Source organism: Chelonia mydas, chromosome 9, assembly GCF_015237465.2.
Source record: "Chelonia mydas isolate rCheMyd1 chromosome 9, rCheMyd1.pri.v2, whole genome shotgun sequence".
Lineage (NCBI taxonomy): Eukaryota > Metazoa > Chordata > Testudines > Cheloniidae > Chelonia > Chelonia mydas.
This window is the reverse complement of record NC_057855.1, coordinates 9,278,363-9,295,853: the sequence shown is the minus strand read 5'-3', so window position 1 is coordinate 9,295,853 and position 17,491 is coordinate 9,278,363. Positions and strand designations below refer to the sequence as shown.

At 43.2% G+C, this 17,491-nt stretch overlaps 2 protein-coding genes across 5 annotated transcripts in view; one reads left to right on the top strand and one right to left on the bottom strand.

The window, feature by feature from the left end:
- The window catches only part of MCF2L2 (MCF.2 cell line derived transforming sequence-like 2), a 320,576-nt gene that overhangs the window by 125,045 nt on the left and 178,040 nt on the right, over window positions 1–17,491 (bottom strand). The gene's annotated exons all lie outside the window — the stretch shown is intronic.
- The window catches only part of B3GNT5 (UDP-GlcNAc:betaGal beta-1,3-N-acetylglucosaminyltransferase 5), a 40,426-nt gene that overhangs the window by 21,422 nt on the left and 1,513 nt on the right, over window positions 1–17,491 (top strand). Inside the window, exons 2-3 of one of the 3 annotated variants that reach the window (XM_027833156.3) lie at window positions 10,991–11,032; window positions 11,362–16,379. In XM_027833156.3, coding sequence (XP_027688957.1) covers window positions 11,698–12,834 — 1,137 coding nt within the window. In that variant the 5' untranslated portion in view covers window positions 10,991–11,032; window positions 11,362–11,697 and the 3' untranslated portion in view covers window positions 12,835–16,379. Of the gene's footprint in view, window positions 1–10,990; window positions 11,033–11,361; window positions 16,380–17,491 lie in introns of those variants that run through there. The other 2 variants (XR_005226731.2, XM_027833157.3) reach the window with 2 other exon arrangements.

The window sequence follows — 17,491 nt, the reverse complement described above, 5'->3', positions numbered from 1 at the left end:
TGGTATGGGGGCTTGCTCAGTTAAAAGATGGTTTTCACAAAACCTTTAGCGTGGTGAGAAAGGAAGCTTGCAAAAGTCAGCCTATGCTCACAAGGACCCAGCATTGTCTTGGTCTTCTATGAAAGGTTCTGCTTTTTCACAGATTACTGGAAACAACTTTAGTGAAAAGTTAGAGACCATGTCATAAAGGGAAGGGTAACCACCTTTCTGTCCACCGTGCAAGAAAATCCCTCCTGGCCAGAGGCAAAACCCTTTCACCTGTAACCTCGCTGGCACCTGACCAAAATGACCAATGAGGAGACAAGATACTTTCAAAGCTTGGGGGAGGAAACAAAGGGTCAGGCTGTATGTGTGTGATGCTTTTACCGGAAACAGATCAGGAATGCAGCTCAGAACTCCTGTAAAAAGTTAGTAAGTAATCTAGCTAGAAATGCATTAGATTTCCTTTTGTTTAATGGCTGGTAAAATAGCTGTGCTGAATAGAATGTATATTCCTGCTTTTGTGTCTTTTTGTAACTTAAGGTTTTGCCTAGAGGGATTCTCTATGTTTTGAATCTGATTACCCTGTAAGGTATTTACCATCCTGATTTTTACAGAGGTGATTCTTTTACTTTTTCTTTAATTAAAAGTGTTCTTTTAAGAACCTGATTGCTTTCTCATTATTCTTAAGATCCAAGGGTTTGGGTCTGTGTTCACCTGTACAAATTGGTGAGGATTTTTATCAAGCCTTCCCTAGGAAAGGGGGTGTAGGGCTTGGGGGGATATTTTGGGGGGAAGACGTCTCCAAGTGGGCTCTCTCCGTGTTCTTTTGTTTTAACACGCTTGGTGGTGGCAGCATAAGGTTCAAGGACAAGGCAAAGTTTGTACCTTGAGGAAGTTTTTTAACCTAAGCTGGTAAGAATAAGCTTAGGGGGTCTTTCATGCAGGTCCCCACATCTGTACCCTAGAGTTCAGAGTGGGGAAGGAACCTTGACAGAGACCACTTGTGGTAAGCTCTCCCTGGAGCCTGCACCACCGAGTCCCGTCCCCCCATTTCCCCTCCCCACCCCAGCAACCCAATCCCCTGCCACAGCCCTGATCTCCCTCCCGCCCTCCAAACCCCTTGATCCAAGCACAGAGCCCCCTCATGTAGCCCAAGCCCCTCATCCCCAGTCCCACCCCAGAGCCCACACCCCTAGCCAGAGACCTCACCCCCCCCCTCCGCCCCGGTGCACCAACAGCCTGCCCCACCCTGATTCCCCCTCCCACCCTCCAAACCCATTGGTCCCAGCCCAGACCACCCTCCTGGACCCCAAACCCCTCACCTCCTCACACATCCCTACCCCCAATTTTGTGAGCACTCATGGCCTGCCATACAATTTCCATGCCATGATGTAGCCCTCAAGCCAAAAAGTTTACCCACCCCTGCACTAGGCATTGCAAATCCTTTTCAGTGAAATAACCAGACTAACACTAAGAACAAATCTCTAACATCTACTTAAAGGTGCTACTCTTGTGTGGGACAGGGTGAAAGTACACTAGTCTGGTTATAGCTGCTAGCCCCCTGTTATCTTGAGTAATATTTTTATGAGCTGGGTGAAACATTAAGGGTTGGGTTTTTTTTTGTTTTTTAAAAAACCTCAGTGAGATTGATTTGGTGTGAACTCACCTTCAGTTAACATAACTGTAAGTATAGGCCCCCACCTAAGACACAAGAGGTGTATGAACCAACCCAGGAATTTTTGGCTGAGTATTATTTTGGGCAGCTGTGTGTGTGCGGGGGGGAAGGGAGATCACACAGAAACTGAGAACAGACAAGATCTTGAGACAGATATATATCTCTGTCCAGCAGCAGCCTGTAAGCAGTGTGACCCTTTGAGTGTGGAGTTGGCTAAAGAGGCTTGGGGGCTGTAAGAAGAGAAGCCATTTCTTGGTTCCCTCTGCATTCAGAGACCCAGGACTTTTGTACCTTCCTTGTAAATAAGCAGGATTGCATCAAGGAAAATACCAGATTACTTCCAGCTGCTCATGTTGCAAAGGGGCAACAATATAATACAAAGAAAGCTATACTCTCATGTGGTAGTAATAGTCCTACTCGAGAGAGAAAATATCGTTGTTCTTCTTTCAACCCTCCAGTCAACTTCCTTCCTAAGCAAAATGTGAATTCTCCATCTTGGAGTCCTTTTTCTTTGAGCTTTTAATAGAAATTTAAAGAATTACAACCCATCCTTCATGGGGACGCCATCCTGAAAGAAATCTTTCCTGACCCACCTCTTCTGGCCTTTAAACAACCCCCCAACCTCGCCAAGCTCATAAGGAAGCTCCCTGCAGACTAGACAGAACATGCCAACTCAAAGCAGCACCAGACTCTGCCACAACAACAGATGCAGAACTTGCAGATCTATCTCCACTGCTACAATGATCAATACCTCCCACAATAGTTTTCAAGATTCCTGGTTCCTATGCATGCCTATCACAACACGTGGTCTACCTCTCCAGTGCATCAAATGCCCCACAACAACGAGGATGACACCAGACCATCACTATGCTTATGCATGAACTTTCCCAGAAAAATTATTAAAAAAACACCTTATGACCCATGGGCAAACACTTTTTACAAAGCAATCGCTCTACATGTGTCCTTGTGCAGGGTTCCTTTGTGAACAACACCTTCAAAAGATGAGCCTGGGAACTTAAATTCATAACTCTGCTGGATGCTAAAAATCATGGACTCAACAGAGACACTGGTTTTATGGCTCATTACAAAATTTGTAACTTATGAACTCCTCTGTAGTCATAAGACAAAGTAGGAATAATTGCCCACTTCTCTTTAAGTAGTCTCCTGCAACATGTTATGTTTAAGAATCTGTCCCACCTTTATTTGACACTGACACTCTGATTACTTTTTCCAGACCTGAGGAGGAGCTCTGTGAAGCTTGACAGCTTGCTTCTTCTGCCAACAAAAGTTGGTCCAATGAAAGATATTACCTCACCCACCTTGTCTCTCTAATAGAAATCAGGTTTCTTCTTCCATGTTGCACACGTTAGTTTGTAGGGTAGATGATTCATGAGTGCTATACTATTGGAAAATTCTCTTTAAGAATACTGAAGCATATTTGGGAAGATGCATGGTCATTCTGGGGATAGGAAATGAAATGGACAATAAATGCTCTTCTCTGAAGCGGGACTGACTTAATGGTTTTAACTAATCCTTGCAAAGTGTACCCAGATACTGCAATAGAGCTCTATAAATTCCAATGCTAATCTACGTCATCTGCTAAATAAACTTTGCTAGTATCCCTTATTCAGTTTTTGCTAGCAGCGAAGGACTGCCCTGTATGTACGCTCTGATTTGATGGAGGAATTTTGTGTTAGAAAGGGGACCTTGTTAAACCCAAATAAAGGTAAATCTCACCATGGATATACCCAAGATAATCTCTCTGATAGCAACAGTAATTCGACTCTGTGTAATCCAGTGAGGCAAAGTTGTATCTCTTATAGGTAGAACTAATGTGTTTGTATAACACACACAAAAGCAAAGGAGTGGGGGGGAAGAGAAGCAAACTCTGGAGGTGGGAGGGTATAACTCTTCCTCCTCTTTCCCTCTTTCTTTCTCAGAAGGTCTTTATTCTCTGTGCTTTAAATTCACTCGCGCACTAGCGGTGTTCAGTGTACACATTTGTGTAGTACTGCATGGTATTAATGATTCTGCAACTAGCTCGGCTGCTGTAGCCTAGGAAGTTCATAATTGGAACCACCAAGTTCTAAGTGCTCTTATGTGAATGCCTTGGTTCTGCAGAATGGGTGTAAATGGAAGTATTTTCTAGCCTAAAGGATTAAACAAAATATCCCTTTCATCAGCGAAACAAGGGGGAGAGGAGGAGGAAGTGACTTTGCAATCAGTGTAGCAAAGGACAAGATGTGTTCAACATTGTCAGCTACTTATGACTAAACCCTGACCTAATGGGATTTAATTATAAAACTTACTGTAGTTTACTGTACACGGTCTCGAAATCAAGAAAATACTTAGTTAAAAATATTGTTTGTACGCAATCTTGGCATTCCTAGGTGCTGTTCAGTGGTTCTGCAGTACCAAGCAGATGGCTAATCTCTACAAGTATTTTCTCTCCTTCAAAACACGTTTTATGCCCTTTTACCACAAAATTATTTCCTTCTTAATTTCTTCCAAATATTGACTCACTTGGAAACTTTTCCTGCTGAGGTAACTATTTTACTTGTCATGATTATGGTATTCTCAGTTATTACAATGATAGTTCTTTTGATTACACAGCAAATTTTGTAGCTCCTTTTCATCCCACTGCATCCTAGAGTCCCTTGCAAACAAAGTATAAAGTTTTTTATATCCTTTTACCTTCACTTGACAATCAGCCATATATGAATGGCGCCTCTCTCTGTGTGTGTGTTCTCCTCCCCCCTTCCCCCCCCCCGGAAATGAATGCAAACAAACAAACCCCACTTATTATTGAAACTTCAGGGAAAACTGTAGTTACTGTAGGAAGAACACAGTTCGTCTACCTCAAGGGTCAGCAACCTGTGGCACATATGCCAAAGGCAGCACGCAAGCTGATTTTTTTAGTAGCACTCTGCTGCCAGCCGGGGTCCCAGCTGTCTGCCCTCCTCAGCCTGCTCGGCTGGGGCCGGCGGCCGGGACCCCGGGCTGAGCGGCTGGGGCCGGCGGCCGGGACCCCGGGCTGAGCGGCTGGGGCCGGCGGCCGGGACCCCGGGCTGAGCGGCTGGGGCCGGCGGCCGGGACCCCGGGCTGAGCGGCTGGGGCCGGCGGCCGGGACCCCGGGCTGAGCGGCTGGGGCCGGCGGCCCCTAGCATGTGAAACCTCTAAATTACAGTAAGTAAATGAAGACTTGGCACACCACTTCTCAAAGGTTGCCCACCCCTGGTCTACCTGGAGTTCAAGCAAGAAGATTTTGGTTTCACACATCAGCCTGGGCATCTCCAGCAACAGAATTCTTCCTAGGCCTACATCCAGTGCTGAAGAATGATGGTTCTCTAGTTCTAGAGGACAAAAGCAAATCTCTTGGTGCCTTTCATATCCTAAGCATTCTGAGACTTTCCACAAAGTAATAAGTTTAGCAGTAGCACAGTAAGATCTAACTCTGATCATTCTGGACAACTTAATTTGGTTAACTCCACTGATATCAGGGAAAATTCTAGAGCATGGTTCTGCCTTCTCCATGGATAAGGCCTACCAATGTAGGCAGGGAATTTGCAGGAGCATCTCAGATTGATCATGCTGCTTTTCATCTCACTAGAGAGCTTGTCACCAACTGTCTCCCTTAATTCAGAAGGATGGGAATTAATACATTTTTCCCAGTAGTGAATCAGCTTGGTTTTATTTTCTGGGTAGTGGGGGAGAAGTGAGACCAGCTCCAAAAGAACAATGTCTGTACTTATATGTTACAGAAAGTCATGATACTGTTTTGGTCTCGTCAGGCACCTGGACCCAGAACAATAGTGGCTCAGAGGGTACTGTTACTATCCCTGAGAGGCTGTGAGTTTGATTTCTAAACTTGGTTTGCACCTGTAGCTTTGCTGGAAGCGGCATCCCCATTGGATATAAGTACTGCCTTCCCTCCTATAGGCTTGGAGGTACTTCCCTTCCATCATGGCTTCTCTGGGGGCATGGATCAGCATTCACTAAGAAGATGGCTACTGTTAATTAGCCAGAGGAGATGACTGGCTCCATAGTGTCCCCATATTGGCTAACATAGCTCAAGACCTGAACTCTGATCCACTACAGCACTGAGCTGCCCAACAATCTAAACTGAAGTTGATCTATTTTATAGCAAGAGTAGTCTTGAAAATTCTACTAGTGTGAGGACTAAACCTACCTCTCTTGTTCATAGAAAATACAAATGTGGGAGGGTCACCCATCTGCAAGACAAGGTTTAAACTCGGCCCCTCCACAGTATATCTTCTGCCCTACTAGCTTCTTAGGAGCTAGGTTATGGGACTTCTAATAGGGTGCTGCCCCTGGGTTTTCATGTGGCTCTGGTTAGTAGGCATCTGCAGCTTGACCCGTTAGCTTTCTGAGAAGCTGTTTCGTCTATTCAATTCCAGAGCCTCCTGACTATTGTGAGGGGATGGGAGGGAGGGAGAAGCTTCTGCTATTCTACTACTTTTTATGGGGTGGGTCTTCCACCTTCAGTTAATGTTGGTTTGAAATTGAAATGTTAGTGTTTAAATATGAAATTGACTTTGACAGTTCTTTGTTTGCAGGTGGTCCGTTTCACCATCTCTTTTCAGACCTAAATAGTGGTACTTTCAGGCTGTCTGTTTACAAAGAAGCACTAAACTGGCAAAATTGATAAGGCAATGCAATTGGCTCAAAGGTTATTTGGGTCACTGTTTATGAAAACTTAAACTCTACTGGAAATGGCAACTTGAATTTCCCGTATTCACCAGAAGATCTTCTCACTGGTACATAAATGGTTCGAGCTATGGCTTAATTTTAGATTATTGCACAGTAAATTAACACTATTTTCAAGAAGTAAAATAACTATCTACTTAAGCTATTTAGGATTACATGCCACTTCCTACCCCCCCCCCCCCCCCCCCCGGGGAAGAGGGACGTGGGCAAAGGATTATTACATTACAAAAATCTAATCCTGTCACTATGATGATAGTTGCAGTATATGTCAACAAGAAATTTACATTCAGCCTGCATATTAATAGGGTGAGAATAGTTGAGGGGGAAGATAGCTTTCTCACCAGCTGGCAAAATTTTGCACACTATACCGCATGCTTTATCAGGGTAGAAAACAATTTTACAAATGACTTATTGCTACTTTACAGAAACCACTTCTTCCCTGCCTTCCCCCTCCCACACCCCCCTTCTCCCCAACAAAAAAACACAACCAATCACCTCCATTCCAGGGCTTAAATTCTTTGAGTATTTCCTGGATCCTCTCCCTGTGTGCTCCCCCTCCCCCACCCCATGCTATAAAAACTCCAGGATGGTTTAAAATATTTAGTGGAGCTCTGCTCTGGACAGCTCCATCTAAATTTAAGCCCTGGCTCATTTAATATCTGGATTTCAGTAACCCTCCAGCTTCTCATGTGCATTCTGCTTACCCACTGAAACAAGAGTAAGCCTTGCAATGGCATTCTGTTGTAGAGAGTTGCTGAGTTTTTAACTCAGTGGAGGTGCATTGTGTAACTTATGTATCCAAAATAAAAAGGGTTTAAACTGATGCTATAAAAAGTGCTGATTGGTTTAGTTATCAGACTGCTCATACAGCTGTTTTGTTGTGCACCACAGTCTGCAAGCCTTAGTTCTATCACCCCATGCTATCATTTAGCAACCTGGCCTTTCCATCAGAAACTAAGCCAGGGAATTATACCAAGTTTTGCTCTAGCTAAGAGGCAAGTGACTGTCTACTCTGGAACAGTGTAGACAAACAGCCATGTTAGTCTGTATTCACAAAAAGAAAAGGAGTACTTGTGGCACCTTAGAGACTAACCAATTTATTTGAGCATAAGCTTTCGTGAGCTACAGCTCACTTCATCGGATGCATACTGTGGAAAGTGTAGAAGATCTTTTTATACACATAAAGCATGAAAAAATACCTCCTTCCACCCCACTCTCCTGCTGGTAATAGCTTATCTAAAGTGATCACTCTCCTTACAATGTGTATGATAATCAAGGTGGGCCATTTCCAGCACAAATCCAGGGTTTAACAAGAACGTCTGGGGGGGGGGGGGGGGGTAGGAAAAAACAAGGGGAAATAGGTTACCTTGCATAATGACTTAGCCACTCCCAGTCTCTATTCAAGCCTAAGTTAATTGTATCCAATTTGCAAATGAATTCCAATTCAACAGTTTCTCGCTGGAGTCTGGATTTGAAGTTTTTTTGTTGTAACATAGCAACTTTCATGTCTGTAATCGCATGACCAGAGAGATTGAAGTGTTCTCCGACTGGTTTATGAATGTTATAATTCTTGACATCTGATTTGTGTCCATTTATTCTTTTACGTAGAGACTGTCCAGTTTGACCAATGTACATGGCAGAGGGGCATTGCTGGCACATGATGGCATATATCACATTGGTGGATGTGCAGGTGAACAAGCCTCTTATAGTGTGGCTGATGTTATTAGGCCCTGTAATGGTGTCCCCTGAATAGATATGTGGGCACAGTTGGCAACAGGCTTTGTTGCAAGGATAGGTTCCTGGGTTAGTGGTTCTGTTGTGTGGTATGTGGTTGCGTGGTATGTGGTTGCTGGTGAGTATTTGCTTCAGGTTGTGGGGCTGTCTGTAGGCAAGGACTGGCCTGTCCACCTTGATTATCATACACATTGTAAGGAGAGTGGTCACTTTAGATAAGCTATTACCAGCAGGAGAGTGGGGTGGGAGGAGGTATTTTTTCATGCTTTGTGTATAAAAAGATCTTTTACACTTTCCACATTATGCGTCCGATGAAGTGAGCTGTAGCTCACGAAAGCTTATGCTCAAATAAATTGGTTAGTCTCTAAGGTGCCACAAGTACTCCTTTTCTTTTTGTCTACACTGTGGTGTCTGTTTTGTCAGCTGAGGGCTTGAAAGCTTAGATGCAAAATACATGTGTACCAGGTAATGCACGCTTGCAGGAATAGAAATAATTAGCTCAGTTTTAAGAGGCTGCGTTTGTGATGTGATTTGGTTGGTGTGGAGTCTTTCCTCTTTGAGATTAATTTATTTAGAACTGGTAAATCTTAATGGAATGAACACTCTCTTTGCTGGATGGCTAGGTAGATTGATTTATCTAATGCAGGGGTTCTCAGACTTTTGTACTGGTGACCCCTTTCACATAGCAAGCCTCTCAGTGCAACACCCCCTCCCCATATTAAAAAAGTGTTTTTAATGTATAAACATCATTATAAATGCTGGAGGCAAAGCAGGATTTAGGGTGGAGGCTGACAGCTCGTAGCCCCCCTCACTATGTAATAAGGTTGGGACCCCTTGGGGTCCCAACCCCTAGTGTGAGAACCCCGATCTAATGGTTAGCCTCTATTTGTTTGATATCTGTGGTGAGGAACAAGAACTACATACCTACTCAGCCTCTGCTTTCTTTGTTAGATGGTAGAGAGACAGTGTTTCGTTTTGCGGTTTCTTTTTTTATGGAGAGAGAAAAAAATATTTCATTCAGCTGGGGAGGGAGAGCAGGCAAGCTTATTGTGCTTTAAAACCTTATTAAAGGAACAGCAGTGTTTGACACCAGTGGCAACTACTAAATTGTTTTCAAAAACATTTTATAGTTGAAGACTGGAGAGGCATAAGCTCAAAAATGAACAAAAACTTCATCCACGTGCAGAAAGGGGGTGCCTGATGGATCTTTAGGAGGCGGGTAGCACCTCTCCAGCCCGGAACTCCACTATAACAGGCCAGTTCGTGCCTCCTACCAGGTGTGTAGGGCGCCAGGTAGCGGAGAGCCCCTTGGGGCAAGCCCTATCTGTGAGTAGGGCTGGCTTGGCAGGTTTAGGACCACCCCCCCCCCCCAAAAAAAAAAAAAAAAGGAGGCCTAGGTCTTGAATGCCGTGATAGGGTTTGGATAATACCTGTAACATGCCTTGCACGTTTCAGATCACAAGCCTGCGCAGCCCTTGCCTCATTCTTCCGTCAGCCCAAGAATTGCGTCCGTCCCCCCCCCCCCCCCAAAAAATCCCCCCCCTTCCTCTCACTTACTACAATGCCGGGTGTTGCCCCCGCCTTAGGGAGCGACAAGCAGGCGCCGCCCCCGCCCGGAGCTGGGGGCCACACCCCTGCGGGAGCACGGGACACTTCACCCCTTGGTACTACGGGGGGGGGGGGGGTCACCTTCAGGGATCCGCGGCCCTGGCACAGGCAGGGCCCCAGGGAGCCCTGCGCGGGGAAGGAGGGCTGTGCACGCCCCCCCCCCCCACCGCCCCTCACAGATGCGCTCCGGACCCCCCGCTTCTAGGAAACGCTGTCCCCTGTGGTGCGGCAGCGGCACCGGAAACGCCCCCTCCCGGCCTGAAGCGCCCCTCCCCGCCCGAGCGGAGGTAACGGCGGGGCGGCGGCGGCGAGGAGGAGGCGGCGGCGGCGGCGGGGCCGTGGCCGAGCGCCCCGTCCCGCGGGGAACTGCAGCGCGAGCCGCCACCTCAGCGGCGCCCCTTTCCCGCGCTCTGCCTGGCCCTGAGGGGAGGGGGGCTGCCCCGCGCCCATCACATAGTGGGAGAGGTGGGGGCGGGGGCAGGCTGCCCCGCCTCTCTGTGCCCCCCCGCCCCCCCCCCCCTTTTCCCTCAGCCTTGTGCGGGGCTGGGGGTTGCCGGCCCAGGGGTGTTCCCAAACAGGCACCATGCCCCGTGCCACCTCAGCCCTGGGGCTCCCTCCCAGCACCGGGGCCTGCAGTCGCCGCCCGCTGGACTCGTGCCCCCCAGGGCTGGCTGGGACCCTGCCTGCCTTGGGCCCAAAAGCCGCTGCTGGGGCTGTTAACCCCTATAGCTCCTCAGTGGAGGCTGGGGAGGGGGGGTAGACCAGGGTAAGGAGTGTTTAGCACCCTGCTCTGAGCGAGATTTAACTCCCCCCCTCACCGCCCCTCCCGTGTCTGAGGGGTAGCCTTGCTGTCTGTGCCTGTTTTAAACAAAACAAAACACAACCCCTGGCTTGATTCAGGCTGGATAAAGTAACCAGGCAGAAGCCTAAGGGCATGCTCTGCATGCAGATGGTAGCAAAGAACTCCGGTATTTTAAGGAGTTAACTGTCTAAAGACACCATCTGTATTCCAACATCTCACGCCGCCCCCCCCCCCCCCCCCGCCCCCAACAGTTGCTAACCTAAAAGTCACATTTCTGTCTGAATCTTTTTTACCCTTCTATTGTTGAGAACTCTTGTAAAATTACTGTAAGTGAAGGATTAGAGAGGAAATCTTCCCATTCCCCACGTTCACTTTGTGCATTTGACCCTGCTTTTGAGAGCAATTTTGCTGTTCCTCCCCCCCCCCCCCACGTAATCAAATCAGTTTTTCTTCTTTTTAAGAGACCCATGTAACCAACAGTGAGAAGCTACACAGGGATAGAGGTAAGAATGAGACCTGTATAGAGACTGGAAGTGGGGAAATGTGATTATTTTTTTTTAGTCTTTCCCCCATAAAAGTCTCTGGGAACTGATCAGCTTTCTAGGTAAGGACGGCTCTTTTTAGAAACCCTCCATGTGTATCATTTTTGCTTTCTCTGACCTTTTCATTTTTATGACAGTTCAATGTATGTAGAGGGTGGTTCTCCCTGCTCTAGATGTACACAAAGACACTCCCAAAAAGAACAATTGAATCTGCATATATAATTGCTTTTAGGTTAATATAGCTCCTTACTAAAACAGTTTTGTTTCTTTCCCCTTCCCACCTTTGATAGATCTCCACCTCTCTGAAGCAAAGGAGTATGTAAGAAAACATCAGCTTGGAAGTGTACAGTTTATTTCAGCTAAAGATGGTGCAGAGGAAAAAATCTGCTCTGCAGGTGTTGTCCTTTAAACGCTTCTGCATTCTTTCACTCCTAGCAAAATGGCTTTTAAATGACTTGTGAAATCTGTGCACATAGCTGACATTACAACGATACTGTACAAAAGGCAACATGCATTCCAATGGACATCTCTTGTGAAAGGGAGTTTCTATGCTTTCAAATGAAAAGAACACCACCCTAAATACACTGATCCTTAACTGGAACAAGTATTAAAGGGACTGCATCAGAATGTTTGTTAGTGCCAGGAAAGTCAGAAAATGCCAGTTTGTGCAGATACTTGCCACTTGCTTTGTATTGTCTCTCATGATTTTCTGGACACCACTTGATAATCATATTGTGAGCCATATGAAGTCCTATTCTTACCGATACCTCATAAATAGCTACAACTTCGTGAATAATAGCCTGTCCGTTAGCAGGGACAACTTGGACAGGGTAGCAAGATACCAATATTTGATCAACCACAAGGAGAAATGTCAACAGCAAGAGGTCCTCCTTCTATTGTTTGTAAAGACTTCTCCAGAAAACCGGCATCGGCGAGATGCAATTCGACAAACCTGGGGTAATGAGAAATATGTACATTCTCATCTTAACGCCAACATTAAAACTGTTTTTGCTTTAGGACGACCAACAGATCATATGCAGAGAGCACAGATGCAAAGAAAACTTCTAAAGGAAGACCAGAAGTATAATGATTTGATCCAACAAGACTTCTTGGATACTTTTCACAATCTTACCCTTAAGTTACTTTTGCAGTTTGGATGGGTGAATGCATACTGCCCACATGCCAAGTTCATTATGTCTGCAGATGATGATATTTTTATTCACATGCCAAATCTTGTTGCATATCTCCAAAGTCTAGTGGAAATTGGTATTCAAGATATCTGGATTGGGCGTGTCCATCGTGGAGCTCCTCCCGTGAGAGATAAGACTAGCAAATACTATGTTCCATATGAAATGTACCAGTGGCCTTCTTATCCTGACTACACAGCTGGAGCCGCATATGTAATATCAAGTGATGTAGCAGCTAAAGTATATGAGGCTTCACAGACCCTTAATACAAGTCTTTATATAGATGATGTTTTCATGGGTCTCTGTGCCAATAAAATGGGAATTGTACCACAATATCATGTATTCTTTTCTGGGGAAGGAAAGGCTCCATATCATCCCTGCATCTATAACAAAATGATAACCTCCCATGGACATGTGGAAGACCTTCATCACCTTTGGAAGCAGGCAACAGATCCAAAAGTCAAAAGCTTTTCCTCTAGATTTTTGGGTAGACTATATTGCAAAATAGTTAACATTATGCTTCTTTGCAAACTACACTATGAGGACACGTATCCCTGTTCAGCTGCATTTTCCTAATACTTGAATATCTGCATAGAGATTCACTGAGCCAAAATGGAGTGACAACTTTTAACTGTTTATCCAATATATACATAAGTAAACATGAAAAGAGGTAAGATTAAAATGTGAATAGATCCCAAATTATTCTGCTCAGGAACTTTATCAGAATAACTCTCTATTGCTGTATTAGTTTCCACATACTGCACCCTGTATTTTTACACTCCTTTTCAAGGGATTTAAGTCTTGAATAGATATTAACTGATTTCATTTTTTTAGATATTGAAAAGCCTGTGAAAAGTAATTGAACTTGGGAGTACAGAATTTGTCAATAACCCTTGTTAATTGCATTCTTCCATTTGAAAATGAGTATGTAAATTAAGGCACATCCTTTCAAGGCAATGACTTGCAGTTGATGCGCTACTTAAACATCCATAAATAGCCCTTTCCAAACAAAAGGAAATGATAGTTTTGGTACCATGAGTAGAAGAGTAGGATGGCAATTTGAAGTCTGAGTAAACTAGTCAAATGGTCACCATTTCTGTATACAGTTCAGCAAAATGACTCTTTAAAAATCAAAATAATCCACAAATGGTACTAGAGGTGAAAGCTTGCTAAAACATTTTGTTCTCTTGAGGTTACGTAAATCCTGCACAACATTTGGGTGGGGGGAAATGGCATTCACACTGTCCTTCTAACTGGTGCTTTCAGGTAATACACGAGCTCTGTTTAGAACAGGAATGTACAGGAAGGTACATTAATAACTTCTGCAACACTACTTCAACTACAGCAACATTTTGAAAATTAAGTAACTTTTTTTTAAATCTGAAAATGCTTTCTGAAGTGGTATTTTTAAACACTCCAGTCAGTCATTAGTAAACTAAGAGCACGTGTATTGAGTATGGCCTTCCAGTTGTCTCTTTCAAAAATACACTTCTGTCTCCCTGGTTAATTTTCAAGAGGGAAGACAAGATAAACTTCTCCATTAAATAACTCAAGGGAAGTCTGTCATAACGTAGTTAGTTCAGATTATTCAAAAAGTTGAAGAAGCCAAATTTGTGCAACATGAGCACTAACAGAGAAAGATGTGAGGAGCTGAAAGTAAGGGTAGACTGCACAAAGAAGGGATAGGGTGAAATATTGATTGTAACAGGTAAAGATGCAACATTTATTAAGAGAATTACAGAGAATCCACTAAATTGTCCTCTCTTAATCTAATTGGTTTCAAGCACAGATCTTTTGTCTTATGGCCATGTGAAGAAGTCCGTGTCAAAATAGAAAATCTGTATCTTTCTCTTTAACCAAATCTATTGCATATGTTACTCTTGCCTCTTTAACATGAGCAAAAAGCTTAACCTTCAGTTTACAAAGGCTAGAAGTAGGTGCTATTAAAACCCTGACAATCACCACCACCACTGTTTGTAACCTGATAGTTCATAACCATGTCCAAAACCTCTAAAACTGAGCTCTGGGAGAAGGACTCAATGCTCTTCTTATCAGTCTGGTTGTAACAATGTTTCCGTGTACTTTGTGGACAACTATTTGTTAGTAACTCTAGTAGCCAAAGCCACAGTAGCTGTTTGGATACTGATAGATGTAGATGCAAGTGGTGTTTGTCTCTTATTTTGAGAGCTGTTTGACATTGGTATGAGTTCCAGTGTGAACAGGGTCATAAAATCACTTCACTTCAGAATGCTTGAATTCAAATCTTCATCCAGTGGCATAGCAGCAGAAATGCAAAACAAAGGCTGGAAATGACAATGAGTCTGTCACTTTTTAAGTGGAACTTTGTCATGTTCTAGGAGGTGGGCTCTTCAACTCCAAGAGAGGTGCTACTTGCTTTCTAAGAGAATATCCACACTAGCCTTTTTCCCTAAATTTCCCAGCACCGACAGACCAGCAATGCTGTAGATGACCATGTGGGAGCACTAAAGTAGACCAGTCACCATATTTAACTCTAGCTTTGCTCAGGGCAGGTCTAGATGATATGCTCATTTACAATGCAGGCAGCTGTGTGCACCTTCTTGTTTAAGCTAGTGCTCGCTCTATTGCCACCATCTGTAGGGCTGCATCAGTGGTAGTACACAGGCATCTTGCGGGAGGGGGGAAAGGCTAGTGTCAACAAGATCCAGGAGAGAACTTCTGTCAGCTGGTTATTGGAGCATGATTGATATTTGCCTCTATGCAAGCTACTCTTACTCTTCCAACTGGGATAAGAGCTTGATATCTACTAGAATGAGTAATCATACAGATTAAGTGTTTCTCCAGAGTGAAGGGGTAAGGAAACCACTGGACTGACCATAGTTGGATCCAGGTGTTGACTATACAGAGAAACCTACAAAGCAAGACTTAGTCTATTATCACCAATGCAAAAGTGATGGCTGTAAAATGAGAAATTTATCCTATCCTGCTGGATAATGTTACATAATTCTTCAGCTCTAAAATGTTTACAGCAAAAGTGATGGCTGTAAAATGAGAAATTTATCCTATCCTGCTGGATAATGTTACATAATCCTTCAGCTCTAAAATGTTTACAGCAAAACAAATCCAGTTAATCCATGCTCTTAAGAGGTTGACTTATACTACTCAAAACTAGTTTTGCTTAACCAATGTTGAAGTTAAATGGAAAAATAACTAAAATATTACAAGTTATAGATCTAAATTTCTGAGAAATCTAAAAATACATTGCACTGTGGAAATACTTTTATAACTGGTAGAAATGGTTTTGATTGCACTAGCCACTTTGAATTGACAATAACCTGTGGCAGAAATGACCTGATAGAAATCCCAGCTAGTATAAAATAGTTTAAATGCAGTATGCTTTTAGAGTATACAATTAAGACCCCAATCCTGCAAGCAAATGTAGAGATTAACTTGACTCACGTGAGTAAAGTTAAGCATATACTTACTTGTTTGCAAAATTGGGGCTTAAATTAGCATCTATAACTTGTAATTTTACTTTACTTTAAAACTTAATCTGCCATTGGGTGAAAAGATCAGTGTCCCTCTTGACCATTGAAATGCTTTTGTTTACAGCCGGTCTGTTTTGTTAGGAATATTCCTTATCTTAAAAAGGACTTCATTTGTAATTTGGCTTTTTATTATGATGTTTTGCTGCATATTAAGAGAAAGGGTTTATAAATTTGAAGAAAATATGATGGCACTCCTTTCAAAGAATGGAGAAGCTAGAAAATTTCTTAACCTTTTGGCTCTAAACATTGACTTAAAATTTGTACTCCTTCATTTAGGTTTTTTTTTGTTTTGAGAGAGAGGCATGTCAGTGCTCCAATGCAGGGCTTTCATGTTTTATTTTCACAATTAAAACATGCACCAGCCTGAATGGTCACTTCTTCTCAATTAGCAGTTTTGACACTGTTGCACAAAATGTTTAATGCTGAAATTGTTTTTACCTGTTTGTTTGGTTTGCATCAAGTTTCCTTTGATATTACTAATTTTTATACAAATATTTATTCTTGAAACTTTTTGCTCTATCACAAAAGACAATTGTTTTTGTAAAAATTTTCTGTTTAGAATAAACCAGGTTTTGTGTAGTGTTTTGTTTTTAAGCTGGTAAACCTTTTTGGCTTTCAGAATTCTTGTACCTGACATCCTCAGCTTCCGTGCTTTAAAACTGAATTCTGAATACACCGTTTAGTCCCTTCTTGAGAGAAGACCTGAACCCCACATTAGTATGTGCTGGGTTTTATTGTTGTTTTTGTCTTTCTCTGTTTAATGTGTCGGCCTTTTTAACTTCTCCTTTTGGCTTGTCATCTCTGATGGAACACACACACATCTTTTTGCTCACCCCTGAGATCCCATGTTGCATTTACCTGTCTTCCACTGGAGGACTCTGTGGAAGACTCCCTTAATGATCCAGTGATTTGGGCTTTGTGTTTCTTGTTAACTGACAAGTGGGATTGCTGTTCAGTTTACAATAAGTTCCCTCCCTAAGATCTGAAAGCTCCCCCAGCTTGCTTTCCAACATTAACTTTTTCTACAACTTTCTTTTATGGAACTCCTCAAATAGTTGCTTTATTTTAAAGCCACACAGAGACCTTCAGTAAGAGAGGAACAAATGAATGTTCATATTTGGCAGATGACTGTTGTTCCTCCCAAATGGAAGTTTTAGGCGTCAGTGAGGTAGGTTCTTCAACTCCAGGAGCAGTGCTGTTTGCATTCTAAGAGAATGTCTCTGTTAGCCTTATTGGGAACAGATAGAGTTAAAGATCCACATTACTGCTAACCTTAAAGTGGTATCCCTCTCAATACTAGGAACAAAATTAAGTTAGTTTTGAAAATTCTTTAAAATTGCTGTTCATGGAACTAGTTTAGAGTATCCACACTACTGCTTTGTTAAGAATCTCTGCTGCTCTAACTTATTAAATCTATATTCAAGACTGCTACTTGTCTTCTAGAGGCTTGAAGATTTTAATATTAGTTTTAAGAGATGTCAATATTTTTAACTCACTACCTTTTTTTAAAAAAATCATTTTTATTTGATAAAACTCCCATTGACTTCTGTGGAAGTTAGGAGCCTAAATACCTTTTGAGGATCTGGGCCTGTGTTCTGAAGCTTTTTTGGGGGAAAAAAAGCTTTAAATTTCCCCCCCCAATCCACCTGTTGATGATAAGGATCTTTTTAGTTTTGACATGCATTTTAGTTTCTCCCTTGCTAATG